This window comes from Chrysemys picta, chromosome 4, assembly GCF_011386835.1.
Source record: "Chrysemys picta bellii isolate R12L10 chromosome 4, ASM1138683v2, whole genome shotgun sequence".
NCBI lineage: Eukaryota > Metazoa > Chordata > Testudines > Emydidae > Chrysemys > Chrysemys picta.
Window position 1 is genome coordinate 8,978,465 of NC_088794.1, and position 20,669 is coordinate 8,999,133.

Consider the following 20,669-nt stretch of genomic DNA (forward strand, 5'->3'; position numbering starts at 1 on the left):
ACAAGGCCTAAGTGGCACGAGAATCATACCCACCATTTGTAGTTCTCGGTGGGTGAAATTCACCTGCTTGCAGAAAGCAACACGCAAAGCAACACTTCCATAACTGGTCATGCCCATAACATCTCAACTCAAATGCCCGGGCCTAGGCACACTTACATCTGACTGAAGGCTTATTTTGATTCAGCTGATACATAGGCCTGGTGATTTGATGAGACTCACTTCTCAAGGAAGCTCCTCTTTCTAAATCACCGTGAATTACAGGCTGGGCACAGCAATTCATTTTGATCTCTACAGGAAACAATTCATGGCAGAGGTGCTGACTTTCTGATGTGCCAGGAGGTGCTCTCCCCTGGCTCTGCCCCAGTGCCCGGCCCCACTCTACCCCTTCGCCCAAGACCCCACCCCCACCCTGTCCCATTCTGCCCCCTCCCATGAGTGTGCAGCGCCCTTGCTCCTCCCCCCCCCCCCCCCCCCCCCCCCCGTGCCTCCTGCATGCTGCAGAAAAGGTGGGTCCTGGACTCCAGTCCTGGAGCACCCACGGATTCAGCACCTATGATTCATGGATCCTTTCACTCTTTGATGTAGGTGTGGGTATATGATTTGCTGAGCACGGCGGTTTTCCACACCGAAATGATGTTCTTCAGCTGAAGGTCCGTGTTCACAGCGCTGATCAGATTCACAATGTAATTTTCCTCTTTTCCCTCTGCTTCTAAATATTCTTTAAAGGTCCACCTTAAAGGTTACAAGCAAACAAAAACAAAACAAAAGCACCAGGTGTTAGCATAGAGGAATCCACAAGCCAAAACAAAAAAGATTCCTAATCGCATCTACCTATACCTTTCCTGATCTACTTACATATCTGGGGTTCCAAATGAGTAGTTTCTAGGTATGATACTGATGATTTTTCAAACCTGGCCCAAAGCTTTTTATAGCATAGTTGCTGCCTGTCTGCCTCTCCCCCCCCGACACATTTGCCTTGATCTTTTTACCTGTATTTCACAAAACGAACAAAAACAAAACCCCCACACCCACAACAGGAAATAATTTCTAAAGCAGTGTGTGCCTCCTCCAAATTAAAAGTTAAAAAGAATCGTTTTTTCATCCAGATCTAAATGTTCTTACGGAGCCCTTGGCATATTCACAGAGAAAAGAAGTATGTTGTTACCCCCAACTGTTTTTGTAGTTTTGTAATGTTACTGTGATCATTTCATGCAGCTCAATGATAAAGAACTCAATATTGACAGTGGACAGCACAGTTGTTAGCTTCTTCCTCTCCTGGTCAGCCAGCTCTTCATGGTATCTCTTGTCTATCAGGAAGAAGGGATTCTGAAATGAGAAGCACAGTGTCAGTGGGGGCAACTGCAGAGGTGCTGCAGAAGTGTCTGGATGCCCCGTCCACAGGGCAGTTGAGGATGTGCCTGATGGAAGAATGTCCTCATTTGACTCAGAGCAGGTGTAGCCCAGCAACACTTGCTTCTGCCCTATGCATGGGGGTGCACCTTGGGTGGGATGGAGCATGCGGCTCTGCACGTGACCTCAGGCCAGTGCTGTGGTCCCTATGGCCAACAAAACTTTTATAGATATTATTGACCAATATATGCTGGGCTAATGTCTGTCTATCTATGATGCATCTCACATTATCAATATTGATACCACAATGAATTAAACACACAATATCAATAGAACTTATATTGTAGATACATTTCTAGCAGTTACCTGGCCTGAATTGGTCTGTGTCTTTTTATAATCCTGTTCCCTTGTGCTAAGTATCCCATAACACTTTGCAAAGCTGAAGTCAGCTTTGGCATTAGAAAATAAGAAACTTGTCAAAGGCAAAATACATTAATGTTGAGCCCAGTTTAAGCTGGACCAGTACCTGGAATGCTAGTATCCAAACCAAAGTAAGGGAAGATAAAGAACAATAAGTTAAGGAACTGGCAGCTGGTGGGCTGGATTTTTGTGATGTGTAAAGCATTTTGTAACTTGTAAACCATCCTCTAAATACTATGTGCTGAAATATGTAACTCTGGGAGCACAATTTCTGTGTAAAGTGAAGGTAATAGCAGCAGCACAAGATGGCTTCATGGGCACTGGTATCACACTAAGCCTTTCTTCCAGTACTGTGGTATTATTATTATTTGCAGTGTTGTAGCTATGTTGGTCCCAGGATATTAGATGAGGTGGGTGAGGTAATCTCTTTTGTTGGACCAACTTCCGTTGGTGAGAGAGAGAAACTTTCGAACTACACAGAGCTCTTCTTCTGGTCTGGGAAAGACCAACAGACGTCTCTCTATACTCTTACTGACTTTCAGCAATAAACCTGACTGATACTGGTTCTTTGATCTCTTGAATATAGTTCATAACAAACCAAGATGTGGGCAAGCAATTGATTATGCAATTTATCAATAATATTAAGGCCATCAAGTCCCACAGTGCCCAGCCAAGCCCTGCCACTTGTCTAACCCAGGCCAGAGAATCTCCCCCAGAGATTCCTGCCTCTGGCCCAATAACTCCTGGCTGAGGTAGACTGCAACTTTGAGAAAGGGATGACACATTTAGACTTATAAACTCCAAGTGATGGGGATTGACAGCAGCAGAGGAGGGACTACACAGCAAGTGAGCAGAGAATATTAGTCATAACTAGAGCTAATGGGGAAATGTTGGGATTTTTTCCTGCAGAAAATTTTGAATTCTAACCAAAGAACAAAACAACTAAAATAATTGTGTCCATGGCTTGCAGCATGACATTTGGCAGCGGGATGGTCATAGGGTCATGGAGGTGCCTTTTGCTGTGCTCATGAAACTCTGTTCAGATCTGGTGGAGTTACAAGCTGTTGAAAATCACTTATTTCCCACCTGAGCTCTATGCAATGCAGCTGACTTCTAGCAACATGCACGAAAGAGGATTTGGTTTTCAGCTGGAAAGTTTTTGTGCTTTACTTTTTTCAGCAAAGTCAAAATTTTCCAAAGTCAAAAATCCAATTTTCCGATTAAAAACAATTTGCACAGAAAGTTTTCAGTCTTGTCACAGCCCCGTCCCAGGCACTTACTGGGGTGGGTTTCCTCCATTACCTGGTTCATTTGTACAACTAGCGCTGATCTCTTTGCTGACAGGATCTGCCACAAAGACAGGATGTGCTTCAGCTTGGTTTGTGGGACAACCTGGGATGAAACAACACAGACAGGGTTTACCCAGACCTTGGTACTGAGACAGCCTTGAAACTGTTACTTAAATCCTCATCACAGAAGTGGGTACATTCCGTATTCATTTCACAGTTGCCTTGCTACTGCCAAAGTTTTAAAGAATGTCAAACCACTGAGTTGGTGGAAGTCACTGGCTAAGTACCTGGAACTAGAGTTTGCTGAAGTGAAAAACCAGCTTTTGACAGCCTTTTGTAGGTACAGAGAGAATATTTTCTTTTGTTTCAGTTTATTCAACTAGTTCAATTCAATGAATAGCTCATTGAGTAGAATGGTCAAGCTCTGGTTTGAAAAGTTGGGATCCTTCTGGTACCTGCAGGCATTTTCAGAGACTGTGCCCATGTGGATTATTCATTAGTATTTATTTGTATTGCAGTAGTGTCTAGATGCACCAATCACAATGTGCTGGGATGTAACAAATAGACAATGCGTGTCTCCAAATGAATGCAGGGTAACCTTTTCAGAAGCATCTAAGTGAGTTTGGAGCAATATTCCCTCTAATTATTTACATCTATGTGCGGAATGAATTTTATCAAAAGTGACCTGGGGGCTGTGGAGGAGCTGAAGAATGTGGGGAGATAGGAGGTGGGTGAGCTGAATTCCTGCCGAATGTTTCAATTTAATCAAGTCGGCATTTTTTGATAGAAAAATAGACTATACCATACCATACTCTACTATAGAATCTATATAGTAAGGTTGGTCAGAGAATGGGTTTTTTCCACAGAATATTTCAATGAAATGTTTTGCTGAAAATTTCAACCTTTCATCAAAAACCTGTTTTTGTTTTTTTCAGAGCAAAGTTTTCCATTTTGGAATGAAACTCAAAAGTTTTCATTTTTTTGATGGAAAGTTGAAATTTTCCATGGAAAGTAACAAAACAAACAAACAAACAAATCCTTTAGTCAAAACCCCAAATTCCTCTCAAAGAACAGTTTTGAAAGAAACCCTACTCTATATTCAGACTCTGTAGTAGAAAGCATGAAAACAAAATAAATATTTATTGTAAAGAGCTTCATTTTCATTGCTGTGAATTCAAACCAAAGTTAATCTCTTACTGGTAAGTCTTTGAACTGCTTTGCATTAGCCTCCATCTTCAGCTCATTTCTGACATACTCAGTCAGGAGCCGCTCTGGGTCCCCTCCAGTCACGGCCAGGAACTCTGCAGCCACTTTCAGGGTGGAGAGTGCTCTGGAAATGTCGCTCACTGAACTGGCCTCTTCCATGATGCATTTCATCAGACTCACGCTCAGTGGTTCCTATGGATAGGAACAGGAGACAAAAGGAGTCAGGTGGTCTGTAGGATTTCCATATCCAATTCCCATTACAGTCAGTAGCATCCAAATCCCTCAGACAACTTTGAAAAACTCAGCCTAAGTGTTTCTACCCTGGCCTTATATGATCCAAGGGATAGTATACAATGTTTGAAGAAGATACAAGGAATTTTGATAGAGATGCCATACATAAGACAAATGAATATTAGATAAATAGATCCTAAGGCCAGAAGAAACCACTGTGATGGTCTAATGAATCTGATCTCCTGCGTAACACAAGCCACAGAACTTCCCCAAAATAATTCCTGTGTGAACTACAGCAGCTCTTTCAGAAAAACATCCAAGTTTGATTACTAGTGATGGAGAACCTGCCATGGCCCCTAGTAAATCGTTCCAATGGTTAATTATCCTCACTGTTAAAAATGTATACTTTATTTCTAACCTGAATTTGTGTAACATCAACTTCCAGCCACTAGAGTACAGTATACCTTTGTCTACTAGATTGAAAAGCCCTTTATCATCAAATATTTGTTCCCCATGTAGGTACTTAAAGACTGTGATCAAGTCACCGTATTGTTAAGCTGTGTTAATAATGCACAGATACTATTAGTAAGTATTGTATCTCATTCTGGTAGTTAAAACTGTAAAGTCAGGTGACTCTAAGCAAAACTCCTACAGATTGTAAGTGTTATACATTTTTTGACTTTGCTATAGAATTCAAGTGAGAATTCTATCCCTGCTTGGAATTCTAGGGGAAGGTGACAAAAAACTAGAATCATTCTCTATGAAACTGGAAAGGTTTGGAGATCAGTTTCTATGGAACCACATTAAAAGACCTTTCATCCTTACTAAATTTTATGGGACTTACGAGAAGGTACATGGGTATTTCCAGATGGGATCAACACCAAAGCCCATGTAGCCCAGTCACCTGTCTCTGACAACACCCAGCACCAGATGCTGCAGAAGAAAGTATAGGAACCCCACAGTATCAGATGGGGGATAATCTGCCCCCCCCCCCCCCCCCAGCTACGTCCCATCTAGTCTCTGAGATTGGCTCAAACCCTAAAGCAGGAGGTTTGCAAAAATTTTGTCATCACTAATTATAACTAACTGTGGATATTCTTGTGATCTACAGAAATGTCCAATCCTTTCTGGAATCTTGCTAACTTCTTGGCCTCAGTGACTTCCTGAGGCAGTGAGTTCCACAGGATGATCACATATTGTGTGAAAAAGTATTTCACTGGATCAGTTTTGAATTTGCCACCTTTTAACTTCATTGAATGTGAGAAGGTTACTCATCTGGTGCAGTAACTGAGGTTCTTCAAGATGGTGGTCCCTGTGGGCACAGGCACCAACTTTCCTCGGCGCCGATGGGTGCTCCCACCCCCTGGCCCTGACTCTGCCCCCTCCCTGCCCCTATTGGACCCCTCCCCAAATCCCCACCCCGGCCCTGCCTCTTACCCGAGCACGCCGCGTTCCTCCTCCTCCCAGCTGTTTTGCGGCACAAGCGCTGGGAGGAAGGGGGGAGAAGCAGGACTCGGCAGCGCGCTCAGGGGAGGAGGTGGAAGTGGAGTGGAAGCGGAGGTGAGCTGGGGCAGGGGAGCGGGGCGGGGAGCTGCCGGTGGGTGCGTCACTTTAGGTGTCTTGATGCCCTGTACTTGTAATCAGAGATTTGTGGTAGCCTGGTTGGGTTGTGCACATGCTGTCGCCATCTCATGCCACTTCAAGGAGTTACATAGCACTGCACGATTAATTATACCTCGGTTCCTTCTCCACCACAGAGAATCTAGGTGAAACTCCGAAGTAGGGGGAGGAGGGAGGGTAGTGGAGCACCCAGAGAGACAACTGTCTCTAAGAACCTCAGTTACTGCACCATGTGAGAAATCTTCTCTTCTTCTTTGAGGAGTGTTCCTGTGGGTGCTCTGCTTTTGGTGACTATTGAGCAGTGCTCTCAGTGGAAAGGAGGGGCTTTGGAGTTGCGTTGTGGATGGTGGATAACACCGTGAGTATAAAGCGAGCGTCTGATGCTGACTGTTGTTGTATAGCATAGCGTTTTGTGAATGGATGGGCTGATCCCCAAGTTGCTGCTCTGCAAATGTCGACAATAGGGACATTGTTGAGAAAAGCTATGGATGCGGAAAGTGCTCTGGTAGAGTGTGTGCAGATGCCCGTTGGGACTTGTAAATGGAAGTTTTGATAACAAAGGTGGATGCATCCTGATATCCACTTAGATAGTTTCTCCCATTGATCATTCTGTTATAACAACAAATTATCTTGATGAATTTCTAAATGGTTTTGCTCTTTCAACGTAGAAGGCTAGAGCTCTGCGAATGTCCAGCGTGTGCAGTGATGCCTCCCTTCCATCTGCATGTGGTTTTGGAAAAAACACAGATAAGTAAATGGGTTGATTCAGATGAACGAGGGAGGCAACCTTGGTAGGAATTTGGGGTGTGGTCTTATGGCAGCTTTGTCTTTAAAGGAAGTTGTGTATGGGCGATGTGCCATTAAGGCATCACATTCTCCCATTAATCTGGTGGACATGATGGTGATGAGGAATGCTGCCTTCATAGATAGGTGGAGTAGTGAGCCGGTGGCTCAAATGGTTTTCCCATAAGCCCTCGTTAAATGAGATTGAGGACCCACATAGGTGATGGGTTGTTTATTTCTGGGTAAGTGTTCTCACTGCCTTTGAGGAAACATTTAGTTGTTGGGTGGGCGAATATGGTGACCCAATCAACCTTATCATGGAAAGCTGTGATCACCACCAGGTATACCTTGATGAAGCTCATAGACAGCCCTAGTTTTTAAAGTTCTAATATGTAATCAAGTACCATTGGTAAAGGAGAGGATGTTCGTAAGATTTGTTTATCTTGGCATCAAACACTGAACCGTTTCCACTTACGGTTATGTGTCTTTCAGGTGCGAGTTCTATGGTTATTCATTAATATGTCCTTTACTTCCTCCAAACAGGTCATCTCAATTCCTCAGTTCCATGGAGGAGCCAGGCCTTGAGGTGGAGTACTGCGAGGATGGGATGGTCGACATGTCCAGCATCTTGCAAGAGGAGGTGACGTACTAGAGGAAGGGTTTGAGGCAGATTTACCATCATCTTTAACATGTACGGGAACCATGTTTGTCTGGGCCATGTAGGTGCTATCAGAATGACTCTGGATTTGTCCCTCTTGATCTTGTGTATGACCCAGTTTAGGAGTGGGGTTGGAGGGAATGCATACATCAGTGGTGCTTTCCATTTGATGAGGAGAGCATTGCTTAGGGAGTGGTGTCTCGGTCCTGCTCTGGAGCAATATTGTGGGCACTTGATATTCTGTGCTGTTGCAAAGAGATCTATGGTGGGAAATCCCCATGACTTGAATATAGTGTGTAGAATTCCGGGATCTATCTCCCATTCATGAGTTTGTGAAAACTCTCTGCTTAAGGCATCCGCTGTTGTGTTTTGACATCCCAAAAGGTAGGATGCTGATATGTCAATGTTGTTGCTGATACACCAATTCCAGAGTTGTATTGCCTCTGTGCATAGGGAGCATGACCGTGCCCCCCACCCCCTTGGTGGTTTATGTAAAGCATGCACACTATATTGTCTGTGAGGCTACTGATGGATTTGTTTCTGATTAGAGGTAGGAAGTGTTTGTGTGCATTGCGGACTGCTCTTAGCTCCAGCAAGTTTATGTGCATGCTGGACTCCAATAGGGACCAACGGCTTTGGACTGTATTGTTGAGTAGATGTGCCCCCTAGCCTATTAGGGAAGCATCCGTGGTGACTGTCATTGTTGGAGTTTTTTGTAGAAATGGGACTTTTACAGACATTCTTTGATTCTCCCATTTTAGGGAGTCTTTTACCCTGAGTGGTGTTGTATGACATCTGTTTAGATTGTGCCCTGTGTAAACTATTTGAAGCCAGGTCTGCAGGCATCTCATGTGAAGTCTGGTGTGTTTGACAACAAATGTCATTGCTGACATATGCCCCAAGCGCTGTAAATACATTCTGGCAGATGTTTGTGGGCTGTCCATCACGGTCAAAATTAGTGTGATGAAGCATTGTTGAGGTAGCGTTGCTGTTGAACAGTACAGACTCCTATGAATTCCAATTTCTGGACAGGAATCAGTGTGGACTTTTGCGCGTTTATTTGTAACCCTAGGCTTGTGAAAAGGGTATTGTACTGTATTATGTGGCATTTATTGCTTCTTGTTGTATTAGTGCCCTTATAAGGCAGTTGGCCAAGTACAGAAATATCATTACTCTGTGCTGTGGAGGTGTACTGCCACAACAGCTAGAACCTTGGGGAAAACCTTTGGGGTGGTGGACAAGCCAAAGGGTTGTACTTTGTATTGGAAGTGTTATTTCCCTAGGGTGAACCTCAGGAATCTTCTGTGTGATGGGTGGATAGTAATGTGGAAATACATATTCTGAAGGTTGAGGGCCAGGGGCCAGTCCCCCTTTTCTAACACTGGAATTATGGTTAATAGTGTCACCATCTTGAAATTTTTTTTTCAAATTTGTTGAGTTTCCTTAGATCCAATATGAGTCTCCATCTGCCTGTCTTTTTCTGCATGAGAAATAATTTGAATAGAACCCTTTCCCTCTGTGTTGAGTTGGTACAGGTTCCACTGCACCTAGGTGAAGATGATTTACTTCCTGTTACAACAGTAACTCATGAGAAGGGTCCCTGAAGAGGGATGGGGATGGAGATTGAAGGAATGGAGTAACCAGTTTAGATTATTTCTAAAACCTATCTGTCTATCGTGATGTTGTGCCAGACTCAGTGAAAAGGTGACAATCGATCTCCGAATGATTTCTAGGGTTAAAATTTGCAGTTGCTTCGTGTCCTTGAACAGACCTTCAAAATTGCTGTCTAGTGTTGGACTGTTGGGAGGTCAAAGGTTGGTTTTGTAGGTTTCAACATCTGGTTTGCCTTTGCTTGCGACATTGGTCATACTGTCTATTTTGTGCATATGGCGGCGATCGGAATCTCTGGGTATAATACCTGCCCTCTTTCTTTTTATTTGCAGGTGCATAGATACCAGGGATTTCAAAGTTGCCCATGAGTCTTTAAGAGTGTGGAGAGATTTGTCCGTTTTGGCCACAAATAATTTTGGGCCTTCAAAGAGTAAGTCCTTGACCATTGCCTGGACCTCCCTGAGGAACCCTGAGAGATGGAGTCAGGATGCACGGCACATAACCACAGATATTGCAATGGATCATGCTGCCTTGTCTGCAGAGTCAAGAGAGGCCTGCAAGGCCATCTTGGCGATGAGATGTTCTTCAGTGATATTCAATTTAAATTGTTCTTTTTATTGTCAGGCAGACTGTCAATAAATTCTGACATTTTCGAAAAGATAGCGTGTGTGTATTTTGCCAGTTGAGCTGCATAATTAGCTATGTGAAACTGAAGTGTCGTGGAGGAATAGGTCTTGCGACTGAAGAGATTTAACCTTTTCCAATCTTTGTCATATGGGGTTGTTCTAGAGTGGTGTTGTTTTCCACTCCCATTTCTGCATCCACAACTAGTGAGTTTGGTGTGGGGTGTGTAAATAAAAACTCAGCACCTTTAGATGGCACATAATAATTTTTGTCCAATCTCTTGCATGATGGGTGCTGTTGCTGGTGTCTGCCAGAGGGTTTTTGCAAGCACCATAATAGCATCATTAACCGGTAAAGCTATCTTTGCTGATGGAGATGACTGGAGTATGTCCAGTAGCTTATGTTGAGCTTCAGATACCTATTCTAAAGAAATGTCTAACGATTCTGCTACTCTTTTGAAGAGGCCTTGAAACCATCCCCAGTGGTGGGGGATGGTGGCATTACCGTTTCATCTGGTGATGAAGATGAGAAGTGTGTAGATGGTGAGGCTTCCTGGGCAGATATTTCCTCGGTTTTCTCAGTCACTTCCTCTTGTGTTTCTGAGGGTGCTGGGATAGGTGGTGATGGGGATCGTGCGGCTCTTGATCTTAACCAGGCTAGGAGGTCTGCAGTGTTGGGCCCTCTACATTGCCCATGGATCTCAGTAGAGCCAGCTCAGTAGGAATGGCATGGGAGGTGGTGCCCTGGAGTGCCCATACCAGGTCGTGCCTCTGCAGATGAGTGGTGTGCTGGTAGATGAGATGGTTCAGGTTTGGGTGAGGAGTGATGAGGAGTAATTGGTGCCAAGCTGGATGAAGTACCCTCAGTACTGAATAGAGGGGATTCTGGTGTTGAAGAGACTACTAGGTCCGCATGTCTCATGAACTGTTGTGGAACTGTGAGCTTCAGTACCAGGGACGGCGTTGCTGACAGTCTGGGAGTCGTGAATTGTAACCGCCAGTGCCAAGGGTTTTGAGCTGTGTAGCACAAGTACCACAGATGGCACCATTATGTCGGTCAGTGCCAAGCTTTTTTCGGCTCCGTGGGTGCTGACGTGGAGGGTTTCACTTTGCTCTGTGAGCCTCCATTTGAGCTTGCCTTCATAGGGTCTTTCACTCTCTGAGAACTCTCGGAACCGGACAGTCCTGGTGCCGTCAGTACCAGGTTAGATTTTTCAGTCAGGGATCGCTTTTTCATGACGGATTCCCAGTGCGGAGAAGTCTGGGAATGCTTTTTGGTTGCCTTTCTTGGGTAAAGGCTCCTTTGTAGGTGCTGCTGGGACAAAACCTCTGTCAAAGGCTGCCGATGGCTACAGTTGGCCCCAAGGTGTCCTGGACTTGGGGTCTGAGGCCAGCCTGAGGGATTTCTCCATCATAAGGAGTTTAAGTTGGAGATTCCTGGTTTTTCTTGCCCTGGCCATGAGGTTCTGGCAACATGGACACTTTTGAGTAATGTGTGTCTCACTGAGATAGCCGACACTCGGTGCGTGTCTGTCAGAAACCGGGACTGACAGTTTACAAGTCAGACAGCATGTCAAGCCCAGTGATCCAGGCATGCCTGAGGAAAGTCTGTCCCCCTACAAAAACGGAGGGTAATAATCCTACTGGAGCTAAACATATCTTCCTACTGAGGGGAGTAAGGGTACATAATGAAGACTTTTTTTTTAACTAAAATAAAATAGGTATAAAGGGTAGAATATCTAACTACTGCTTATACTAACAACTATAAAGCATCTAAAAGCTAATCTTATCTGGGTAAGAGAGGGTGCTGCTGATCGCTCTGACTCAAGCCAAACGCAGTAGAGAAGGAACTGAGGGATGGTTAGTCGCGCAGTGCTATGTAACCATCTGAAGCAGCGCAAGACGGCGACAGTACATGCGCGACCCAACTGGGCACTGCTACCACAAATCTCCAATTACAAGTGTAGGGCATCAAGACACCTAAAGTGGAACACCCACAGGGACACTCTTAAGAAGAAGAGCCTCTTGTTCCTGTGTTATGAGACAGGGAGAACACCCTTCTCTAGATCTTTGTTTTATTATGGGAATTATTTCAAAATGTGTTTGAAGTTTAATAAGAATGTTACATCAGTGTCATTCAGGAGTAAAATCTGGGCAGTCAATGGAGTAAAACTGTTGTAAACTAGTGTACGAGGGAAGAGAACCAGGCCCCTGACTCCAAGTGGCCAAGGAACTGTACCAAATGTGCTTTTTAGTGGCTAAAGTTAGAGCCTGATGCTCCACTTGGCTCAGGAGCCTGATCCTGGCCTACTCTACAGCCACTTTGTGCTGCTCCGATGTCTCAAGCTGAGCACCCAAATCCTGGAGGCACCCAGAAATGAGTGGAAAGTTTAGAGAATGTTGCCCTTAATGGGCGAGTGGACATAATGTAGGTTTGGGATCAGTGGCGTAGCCAGCTTCCAAGAGGAGGGGGAGCAAACCTAAAAAAGGCGCCCCCCTTGGCTCCTCCTCTGGCCGCTCCCCCCTTGGCTGGCTCCTCCTCTGGCTGCTCCACGCCCCCCCCCCCTCCTGCCGAGCGCCCGCCGCCCCCCCCCTGGCTGCCAGCCTGCGCCCTCCCCCCCCTCCAGCCGCATGCTGCGCCCCCCCGCTCCTCCGGCCACGCGCCCGCTGGCCATCCATGGCTGCCGGCCGCGCTGCGGCCTTCCAGCCTGCGCCCTCCCCTCCTCCGGCCGTGCCCCCCCGCTCCTCCGGCTGTGCGCCTGCCGCCCCCGCATGGCTGCCGGCTGTGAGCGGCCAGCCTGCGCCCCTCCTCGCTCCTCCGACCGCAGTTGGAAAGGCGCCGCTTTGGGCAAATTTGCTGAGGGGAAGCGGCTGCTTCCCCTGCACCCCGCTAGCTATGCTACTGTTTGGGATATTTACTCAACCTTCTGACCCTATAGGGGCTCTGAAAGCCCTTTACAATGGGTGAAAGAAAGAGGATTATCTGAGTCTGGAGCTGGGGAAAACCCAGAGTTGTTATTGATCTTACCTGGCACAATTGTTTTTTAACATTAATTTTCGTGGAGTACAGAGTCTTCACATTGTTCGGTGTAATGGACGGAGTTGTCTGAAAATGAAAACATTAGTGATTAATAACTGGTTTATAAAGCATAGCATTGTTCAATACAGAAAAACAACAACCCTGAAGCACACACCAAGGGTTAGAGCATAGTTTTCAAAAGCACCTAAGGGATTTAGGAGCCAAAGGTCCATTTTGAAAAGTGGCTTAGGCTCTTAGGGCCAGATTTTTAAAGTTGCCTAATGGGATTTTCAAAAATCACCCATTGAAATCAATGGGAGTTTAGACTAAAGTGTTCAGGGCAGCCTAAGTGACTTAGGAACATAAGTCCTATTTTTAAAGATAATTTAATCACTTGGGTGCCTAAATCAGGGGCGACATAAGGCAACTAAAAGAAGAGGGGCCATGGACACCCGAACCATGACCCCGCCTCCTCACATTGACCCTTCTCCCAAGGTCCCGCCTTTGCACCACACCTTCTCCTGAGGCCCCACCCTCACACCGCCCCTTCTCCCCGATGCCCTGATACCACTTGCTCCTCTCTGCCCCCTCCCTGCATCGCTTACACTTATGGCTGGTAAAAAGAGGAGGGGCCATGGCCCCTGTTCTGGCACCCCTGGCCTAAATCACATTGTTTTTCAATGGGAATCAGGCACCTAACCTGATTAGACACTTTTGAAAATTCCACTAGGCCCCTAGATGCCTAAAGACGTTAAAAAATCTGGCTCCTAGGAGCCCACGTCTCTCTGAAAGTCAGTGCAATTTAGGCTTCTAAGCAAAGCTGTGAGGGAAATAGTTTTTCTATCCTGCAAGAATTTAAGAGTTCAAAATGTTTTCTCTTCCCAAATTGATATGGGAACTCAAAATTTTCAGACAGAAAACCTGAAAAAAATCTTTGTTTTGGGTACATTGAAATGTTTTGATAATTTCAAAATGTTTAATTTTGACTTTGACCTTTTTACTTTTATTTTTAAAATTTAAACTAAGAAATAATTAATTTTAAAATATACACCCATTTCAAAGCAGAAATCAAAACATTTTGTTCCAAAAATGTGGAAATGAGATGTTTTATATTTTCAAAACATTTCTCCAATTTTTTTAAAGTGAACAATTTGTCAAAATCAGCATGTTCCCATGGGAAGTTTTGGTTTTGATAAATTGGCATTTTCCAATAACAAAATTGTATCAAATTCCCAACCAGCTCTTCTCCTAAGTCCCTTTAGAAAAATGGGTCTTAGGCTCCTAAGTCACTTAGGCTCTGTTGAAAATTTTAAAATGAGTCTAAACACAATGGAGCTGATTTGCCAATGCATTACTCCCAATTTATACCAGTGTAAACCCACTGAAGTCACTGGATCTTAAAACGTATAAATGTGGAGTAAGGCCACAGTGGATCAGGTCTTTCACTCCCATCACCATTTCCACCTGTGCATCCTAATTTGTTTGTGGTTTGCACCCATTTTGCTCAGGTGTGAATGACTCCACACAGATGTCAGGCCGCAGAGCAGCAAGCACTGAGAGTAAAATCCTGGCTGCGCTGAAGTCTATGGCAAAGCGCCACCTCCATGATTTCATCCTGAACTCACCTGGGCTTTCACGACAGGCTTCCCACTGATGAAGCGGTGAATCACTTGCCTCTGCAGAGTCTGAAAGTTATAGTAGGTGATTTTGGTTCCATCTTCCTCTAGCACGTACTGGAAGTTCGACAGTGCCATGGTGATCAAGTCGCTCTCGGTAACACTTAACACAGAGGCGTGTTTCACCTCTTCCGCTGAAATAGACCTGGAGAATAGGGCAGAGCAACGTGAGGGGTTGTCTTCTTTACTGACAAAGAAATCTAAGATGGAACAAGCTCTTATGTGCTGTTTAGCCCATTGCTGGGCTTCCAACTCTTGGGAGTTCCGTGACATTAGGAGTTCCAGCTCCTGGAGTCATGTGATCACAGGAGAAATGCAACTTGTGTTTAAAAGAGAAGTAAGTTTGCCACCGTTGTAACTGCAGAGAAAACTTGAAATCTTGACCCTGGGAGATACAGGTCAGGTATTTCTTTGGTTCAAACCTATTTATTTACAAAGAGTGCACATGAAGTCCTGTTTCCTGAACACAGTAGAAACACACAATCAGCAGGCAGGTCCCTGGCTCACCATTTCCAAGTCTGGAAGAACTCTGTCTCTGGGCCATTTTCACTCCTGCTTCTCTCATTTTCTGCTGGCTTTTTTCTCCCGTCTCTCTGCTTCTCACACACATACACTTTGCCAAACAATCCACTAGCTCTTTATATTTGCAATTAGTTTCAGGGAAACCCCTCAGCCCACATGGCTTACTTTCTGATTGGCCATGCCATGTGGCCCAGTGTCTTGGAAGGTGGCTTCTACTGTTTACATCTATCATTATATACAGGGGTAGTTAATCACTCCTTTCATTTAGCCTGAAATAAAGGTGCTTTGCAAACTCCAAGATCTTTTTCCTGACTTGTTGTAGCTAAATTAGCCCCCATTATATTGTATGTATAGTTGGGGTTATTTTTTCCCAATGTACATTACTTTACATTTATCTACATTAAATTTCATTTGCCATTTTGTTGCCCAATCACTTAGTTTTGTGAGATCTTTTTGAAGTTCTTCACAGTCTGCTTTGGTCTTAACTATCTTGAGCAGTTTAGTATCATCTGCAAACTTTGCCACCTCACTGTTTATCCCCTTCTCCAGATCATTTATGAATAAGTTGAATAGGATTGGTCCTAGGACTGACCCTTGCGGAACACCACTAGTTACCCCTCTCCATTCTGAGAATTTACCATTAATTCCTACCCTTTGTTCCCTGTCTTTTAACCAGTTCTCAATCCATGAAAGGACCTTCCCTTTTATCCCATGACAGCTTAATTTACGTAAGAGCCTTTGTTAAAGGCTTTCTGGAAATCTAAGTACACTATGCCCACTGGATCCCCCTTGTCCACATGTTTGTTGACCCTTCAAAGAACTCTAATAGATTAGTAAGACACGATTTCCCTTTACAGAAACCATGTAGATTATTGCTCAACAATTTATGTTCTTCTATGCGTCTGACAATTTTATTCTTTACTATTGTTTCAACTAATTTGCCCGGTACTGACGTTAGACTTACCGGTCTGTAATTGCCAGGATCACCTCTAGAGCCTTTTTAAATATTGGCGTTACATTAGCTAACTTCCAGTCGTTGGGTACAGAATCCGATTTAAAGGACAGGTTACAAACCATAGTTAATAGTTCCGCAACTTCACATCTGAGTTCTTTCAGAACTCTTGGGTGAATGCCATCTGGTCCCGGTGACTTGTTAATGTTAAGTTTATCAATTAATTCCAAAACCTCCTTTAGTGACACTTCAATCTGTGACAGTTCCTCAGATTTGTCACCTACAAAAGCCGGCTCAGGTTTGGGAATCTCCCTAACATCCTCAGCCATAAAGACTGAAGCAAAGAATCCATTTAGTTTCTCCGCAATGACTTTATCGTCTTTAAGCGCTCCTTTTGTATCTCGATCATCAAGGGGCCCCACTGGTTGCTTAGCAGGCTTCCTGCTTCTGATGTACTTAAAAAACATTTTGTTATTACCTTTGGAGTTTTTGGCTAGCCATTCTTCAAACTCCTCTTTGGCTTTTCTTATTACATTTTTACACTTAATTTGGCAGCGTTTATGCTCCTTTCTATTTACCTCACTAGGATTTGACTTCCACTTTTTAAAGGAAGTCTTTTTATCTCTCACTGCTTCTTTTACATGGTTGTTAAGCCACGGGGCTCTTTTTTAGTTCTTTTACTGTGTTTCTTAATTTGGGGTATACATTGAAGCTGGGCCTCTATTATGGTGTCTTTAAAAAGCGCCCATGCAGCTTGCAGGGATTTCACTTTAGTCACTGTACCTTTTAACTTCTGTTTAACTAACCCCCTCATTTTTGCATAGTTCCCCCTTTTGAAATTAAATGCCACAGTGTTGGGCTGTTGAGATGTTCTTCCCACCACAGGGATGTTGAATGTTATTGTATTATGGTCACTATTTCCAAGTGGTCCTGTTATTATTACCTCTTGGACCAGCTCCTGCGCTCCACTCAGGACTAAATCTAGAGTTGCCTCTCCCCTTGTGGGTTCCCGTACCAGCTGCTCCAAGAAGCAGTCATTTAAAGTGTCGAGAAATTTTATCTCTTCATTTCGTCCTGAAGTGAAATGTTCCCAGTCAATATGGGGATAATTGAAATCCCCCACTATTATTGAGTTCTTAATTTTGATAGCCTCTCTAATTTCCCTTAGCATTTCATCATCACTATCACTGTCCTGGTCAGGTGGTCGATAATAGATCCCTAATGTTATATTCTTATTAGAGCATGAAATTTCTATCCATAGAGATTCTATGGAACATGTGGATTCACTTGAGATTTTTACTTCATTTGATTCTACATTTTCTTTCACATATAGTGCCATTCCCCCCACGCACGACCTGTTCTGTCCTTCTGATGTATTTTGTACCCCGGAATGATTGTGTCCCATTGATTGCTCTCAGTCCACCAGGTTTCTGTGATGCCTATTATATCAATATCCTCCTTTATCACAAGGCACTCTAGTTCACCCATCTTATTACTTAGACTTCTAGCATTTGTAGTTGGCAGGCTTGGGGACCATGTTTCTAGTCTTTTCCCCACTGCCACCAAGGCCAGAAACTGACAGAATTGACAGGGAAGCTGTAAAACAGTGAGAGAGTTGGCAAGACAGCGACAGGAAATCAGAAAGGGCTGGGTCCCTATCTACTGAGAGGAGACAACAAGGGAAAAGCAAAGAAAGACTCTGCAATCTCAAACACCGAGCACCTTCGCTGTGTGAGCTAAAGGACCAAAGGTCAAAGATCAGCTTTACAAAGATCTTTGGGCACCTACACTTGCAGATAATAAGACGTAATAACCTCTAGCTCTTGACTCTCAAAGAGCTAAGTATCATTATCCCCAATTTACAGATGGGAAAACTGAGACAGAGTGAAAGGAAATTGATTTGCCCAGCATCAGCCAGCATAGCCAGGATTAGCCAGGTCTTCTGTGTTCCCGTGTTGCACTCTGTCCACTAGTCTGTTCTACCTCCCATTGCAGCCATTGAAAACAGTGAGAGTTTGGAGCCTAACCTGCCTTGGCACTTTAGAAAATCCCACTAGGTGCCTCTTTGCATCTGCAGGTGCCTAAACACCTTTGTAAATGTGGCCCTAAGAGTTTGAACCTGCCCCATTAACGCCAATGGGAGTTTTGCTTTTGAATTCAATAGGAACAGGATTAAGCTCTATACACAGTGGTTGTATCAGTTGAACTGAAATCAAGCGCTTCTTGGCCTTTTGGCTAAGATCAAGTGCACCAGTTGAGCTGAAATCGGTTTAAAATAATCAATGTAGTTGCACTGGTGCAAACCCTTGTGAGGATGCACTTATATCAGTTTACAGCAGGCTTGTATGGGTTGAGCTAGCCTGCTCTACCAACCGATTTTCTACTAATTTAACTATTTTTTGGGGGGGTGATTTTTTTTTAAGCTAAATAGTTAAATTGGTTCGACCCCTAGCCGGGTGCAGTTTACCGGTATAAAGATGCTTACAACACCATAACTTATTACCCTAAATATATGGGAAAACTACACTGCTGTCAACATCTTCATACTGGTACAGCTGTGATCACACTCCGGGTTATATGCCGCTGAATGTCTGTGGCACACCCAGGTTAGCTGTAAAAAGGCAGTTCCCTGTTGGGACCATAAGTATCTTGCTGTGCTCCTCGGTCCTTCCTTATGGCAACATGACAAGTTACCCTGGGGCTAATTTGGAGTCATCCCTTGATTGCCGTGGGGTCAAAACTGGATTCTGATCTCAGCTCCCCTGGGATCAATCCTGAGTCAGCTCCTGACTGCAGTGGGGTCAGGGTCAGATTCTGACCTCACCTACCCTAAGGTAAGTCTGGGACCAGGGTGCTGAGTGCTGAAAGCCATTAAAAAACTGTAAACCCTGTAGATGATGGAAACCACTCCAAGTCAGGGAGTGCTACTGCACCCCCAGCACCCTAGTTCCAGCACCCCCGTCTGGGACACTAAAATAAATGAGGATAATTGAACTTCCTAAATTACAATGAAGTTGATCAGTCCTTTTGACATTAGATATAATTCAAGCTTTTATTCAAAGTATCTCCCTGAACAGACCAAATCAACTTTACATCCCACCTGAGCAGACCAGGCCTTGAGACAGTCTCAGCCTAACTGCTGCATTGCACAAGGTCGTAAGAGTGAGGTTTTCTTCTTGGAGAAGTCTGGCCTGGCCCTCCTCACATAGATGGCTGTACATCAGGAGTAACATCATAGACATCAATGGAGCTATGCCTGTTTTATACCACCTGAAGTGACACGAGACTCAAGATCTATGTTTTAAGATGAATTGTTGATTTATGGGTAACTAAAGTTACCTAGTCAGAGTGGTTCCCCCCTAGGGGTGAGGATTGAAAGATACCTTTGTTTTTCCTTAGTGAGTTGAGCAGCTGTGTCAATGCAGCCGTTCTGGAGCTGTATTAAGACCCTGGTAACAATGTAAGTTATGGATGGAGTGGTTGGCAGGAGGTCCAGGATGGCAGTGTCAGCGTTGATCTCCTTGCACCACAAGTCTTTAGGGATACTTATTTCTGTAATAAAGCAGAAAATCTTTCACAATGTGTTCATGGAATCACAGGAACCAGGGTATCAAATGACAGGGGTAGAACAAGGTGGGGGGGGCATTTTTCACAAAATAATTCTCCACATTTTACACACCTTTTGTCAAAATTTCAAATTAAATCTAAATAAATAAAATTCAACCAAAAAAAAAACCCCAGCAAGTGTTTTATTTAAAAAAAAAAAAAAGTTGTGAAAAACATAGAAAAAAATAAAAATCACCTCCAGTTCTAGCTAGCAATTTCCACCTGGGATAATGCTCAGTTAGCCTACATAACTGAGTGATCTGATTATCACTGCCCTATCACTACACAGCTCCCTTCCTTGTCAACCCTGCAATTATTTATGTCCATGCTGAGCTTTAGACATTGTGAGTAGCCCCAGTGAAGTCAGTGGAACTACTCAGAGTAGGTTAAGGATGTTTGCAGGATAGGGGTTACTTCGGATACTTTGTGTATCAGGGAATACTTGGTAATTACTCTGGAGTAGACTTGTACTCAGCTTCACAACTGGATCGTTTGTTACATCATAGAAAAATACCTAGAAAGGAAAGTAAAACACCATGAAAGTCAAAATACCTGAGATTCTGGGATCTGATCTGATATTGCTCCACACTTTCTGAATAGTCTGCATGGCTCTTTCAAAAGCAAAACGCTGATCATCTAAAGTTGAAAGGGAAGATGGTGTTTATCAACAGATGTTTTCCAGGAAAAATACCTGTTTCCCTCTTGCAAAAATATTTCTTATAGTAAAAAGACTAAATTTAAATTTTAACTGGCCTTGTAACATTAAAGAAAATTTACCTACATATGTGAGGTTAAATTTTGAAAAGCGCCTAAGTTTCTTGGGAGCCCAAGACTGATTTTTGAGAGATTTAGGCACTGAGGGCTAGAGCCACATAGGGATTTGGTTTCAGAGTAGCAGCCGTGTTAGTCTGGATCCGCAAAAAGAACAGGAGTACTTGTGGCACCTTAGAGACTAACAAATTTATTAGAGCATAAGCTTTCGTGGACTACAGCCCACTTCTTCAGATGCATATATATCCGAAGAAGTGGGCTGTAGTCCACGAAAGCTTATGCTCTAATAAATTTGTTAGTCTCTAAGGTGCCACAAGTACTCCTGTTCTTTT

At 43.9% G+C, this 20,669-nt stretch overlaps 1 protein-coding gene across 1 annotated transcript in view; it reads right to left on the bottom strand.

Moving 5' to 3' along the window:
• Nucleotides 1–488: 488 nt before the first annotated feature.
• LOC101945176 (E3 ubiquitin-protein ligase RNF213-like) overlaps nucleotides 489–20,669 on the bottom strand; it is a 174,008-nt gene continuing 153,827 nt past the window's right edge. The window contains exons 59-66 of the mRNA XM_065594454.1: nucleotides 20,119–20,202; nucleotides 19,344–19,512; nucleotides 14,436–14,631; nucleotides 12,820–12,897; nucleotides 4,257–4,457; nucleotides 3,073–3,162; nucleotides 1,166–1,326; nucleotides 489–732 (exon numbers count right to left, since the gene is read on the bottom strand). Coding sequence (XP_065450526.1) covers nucleotides 570–732; nucleotides 1,166–1,326; nucleotides 3,073–3,162; nucleotides 4,257–4,457; nucleotides 12,820–12,897; nucleotides 14,436–14,631; nucleotides 19,344–19,512; nucleotides 20,119–20,202 — 1,142 coding nt within the window. The 3' untranslated portion in view covers nucleotides 489–569. The remainder of the gene's footprint in view (nucleotides 733–1,165; nucleotides 1,327–3,072; nucleotides 3,163–4,256; nucleotides 4,458–12,819; nucleotides 12,898–14,435; nucleotides 14,632–19,343; nucleotides 19,513–20,118; nucleotides 20,203–20,669) is intronic.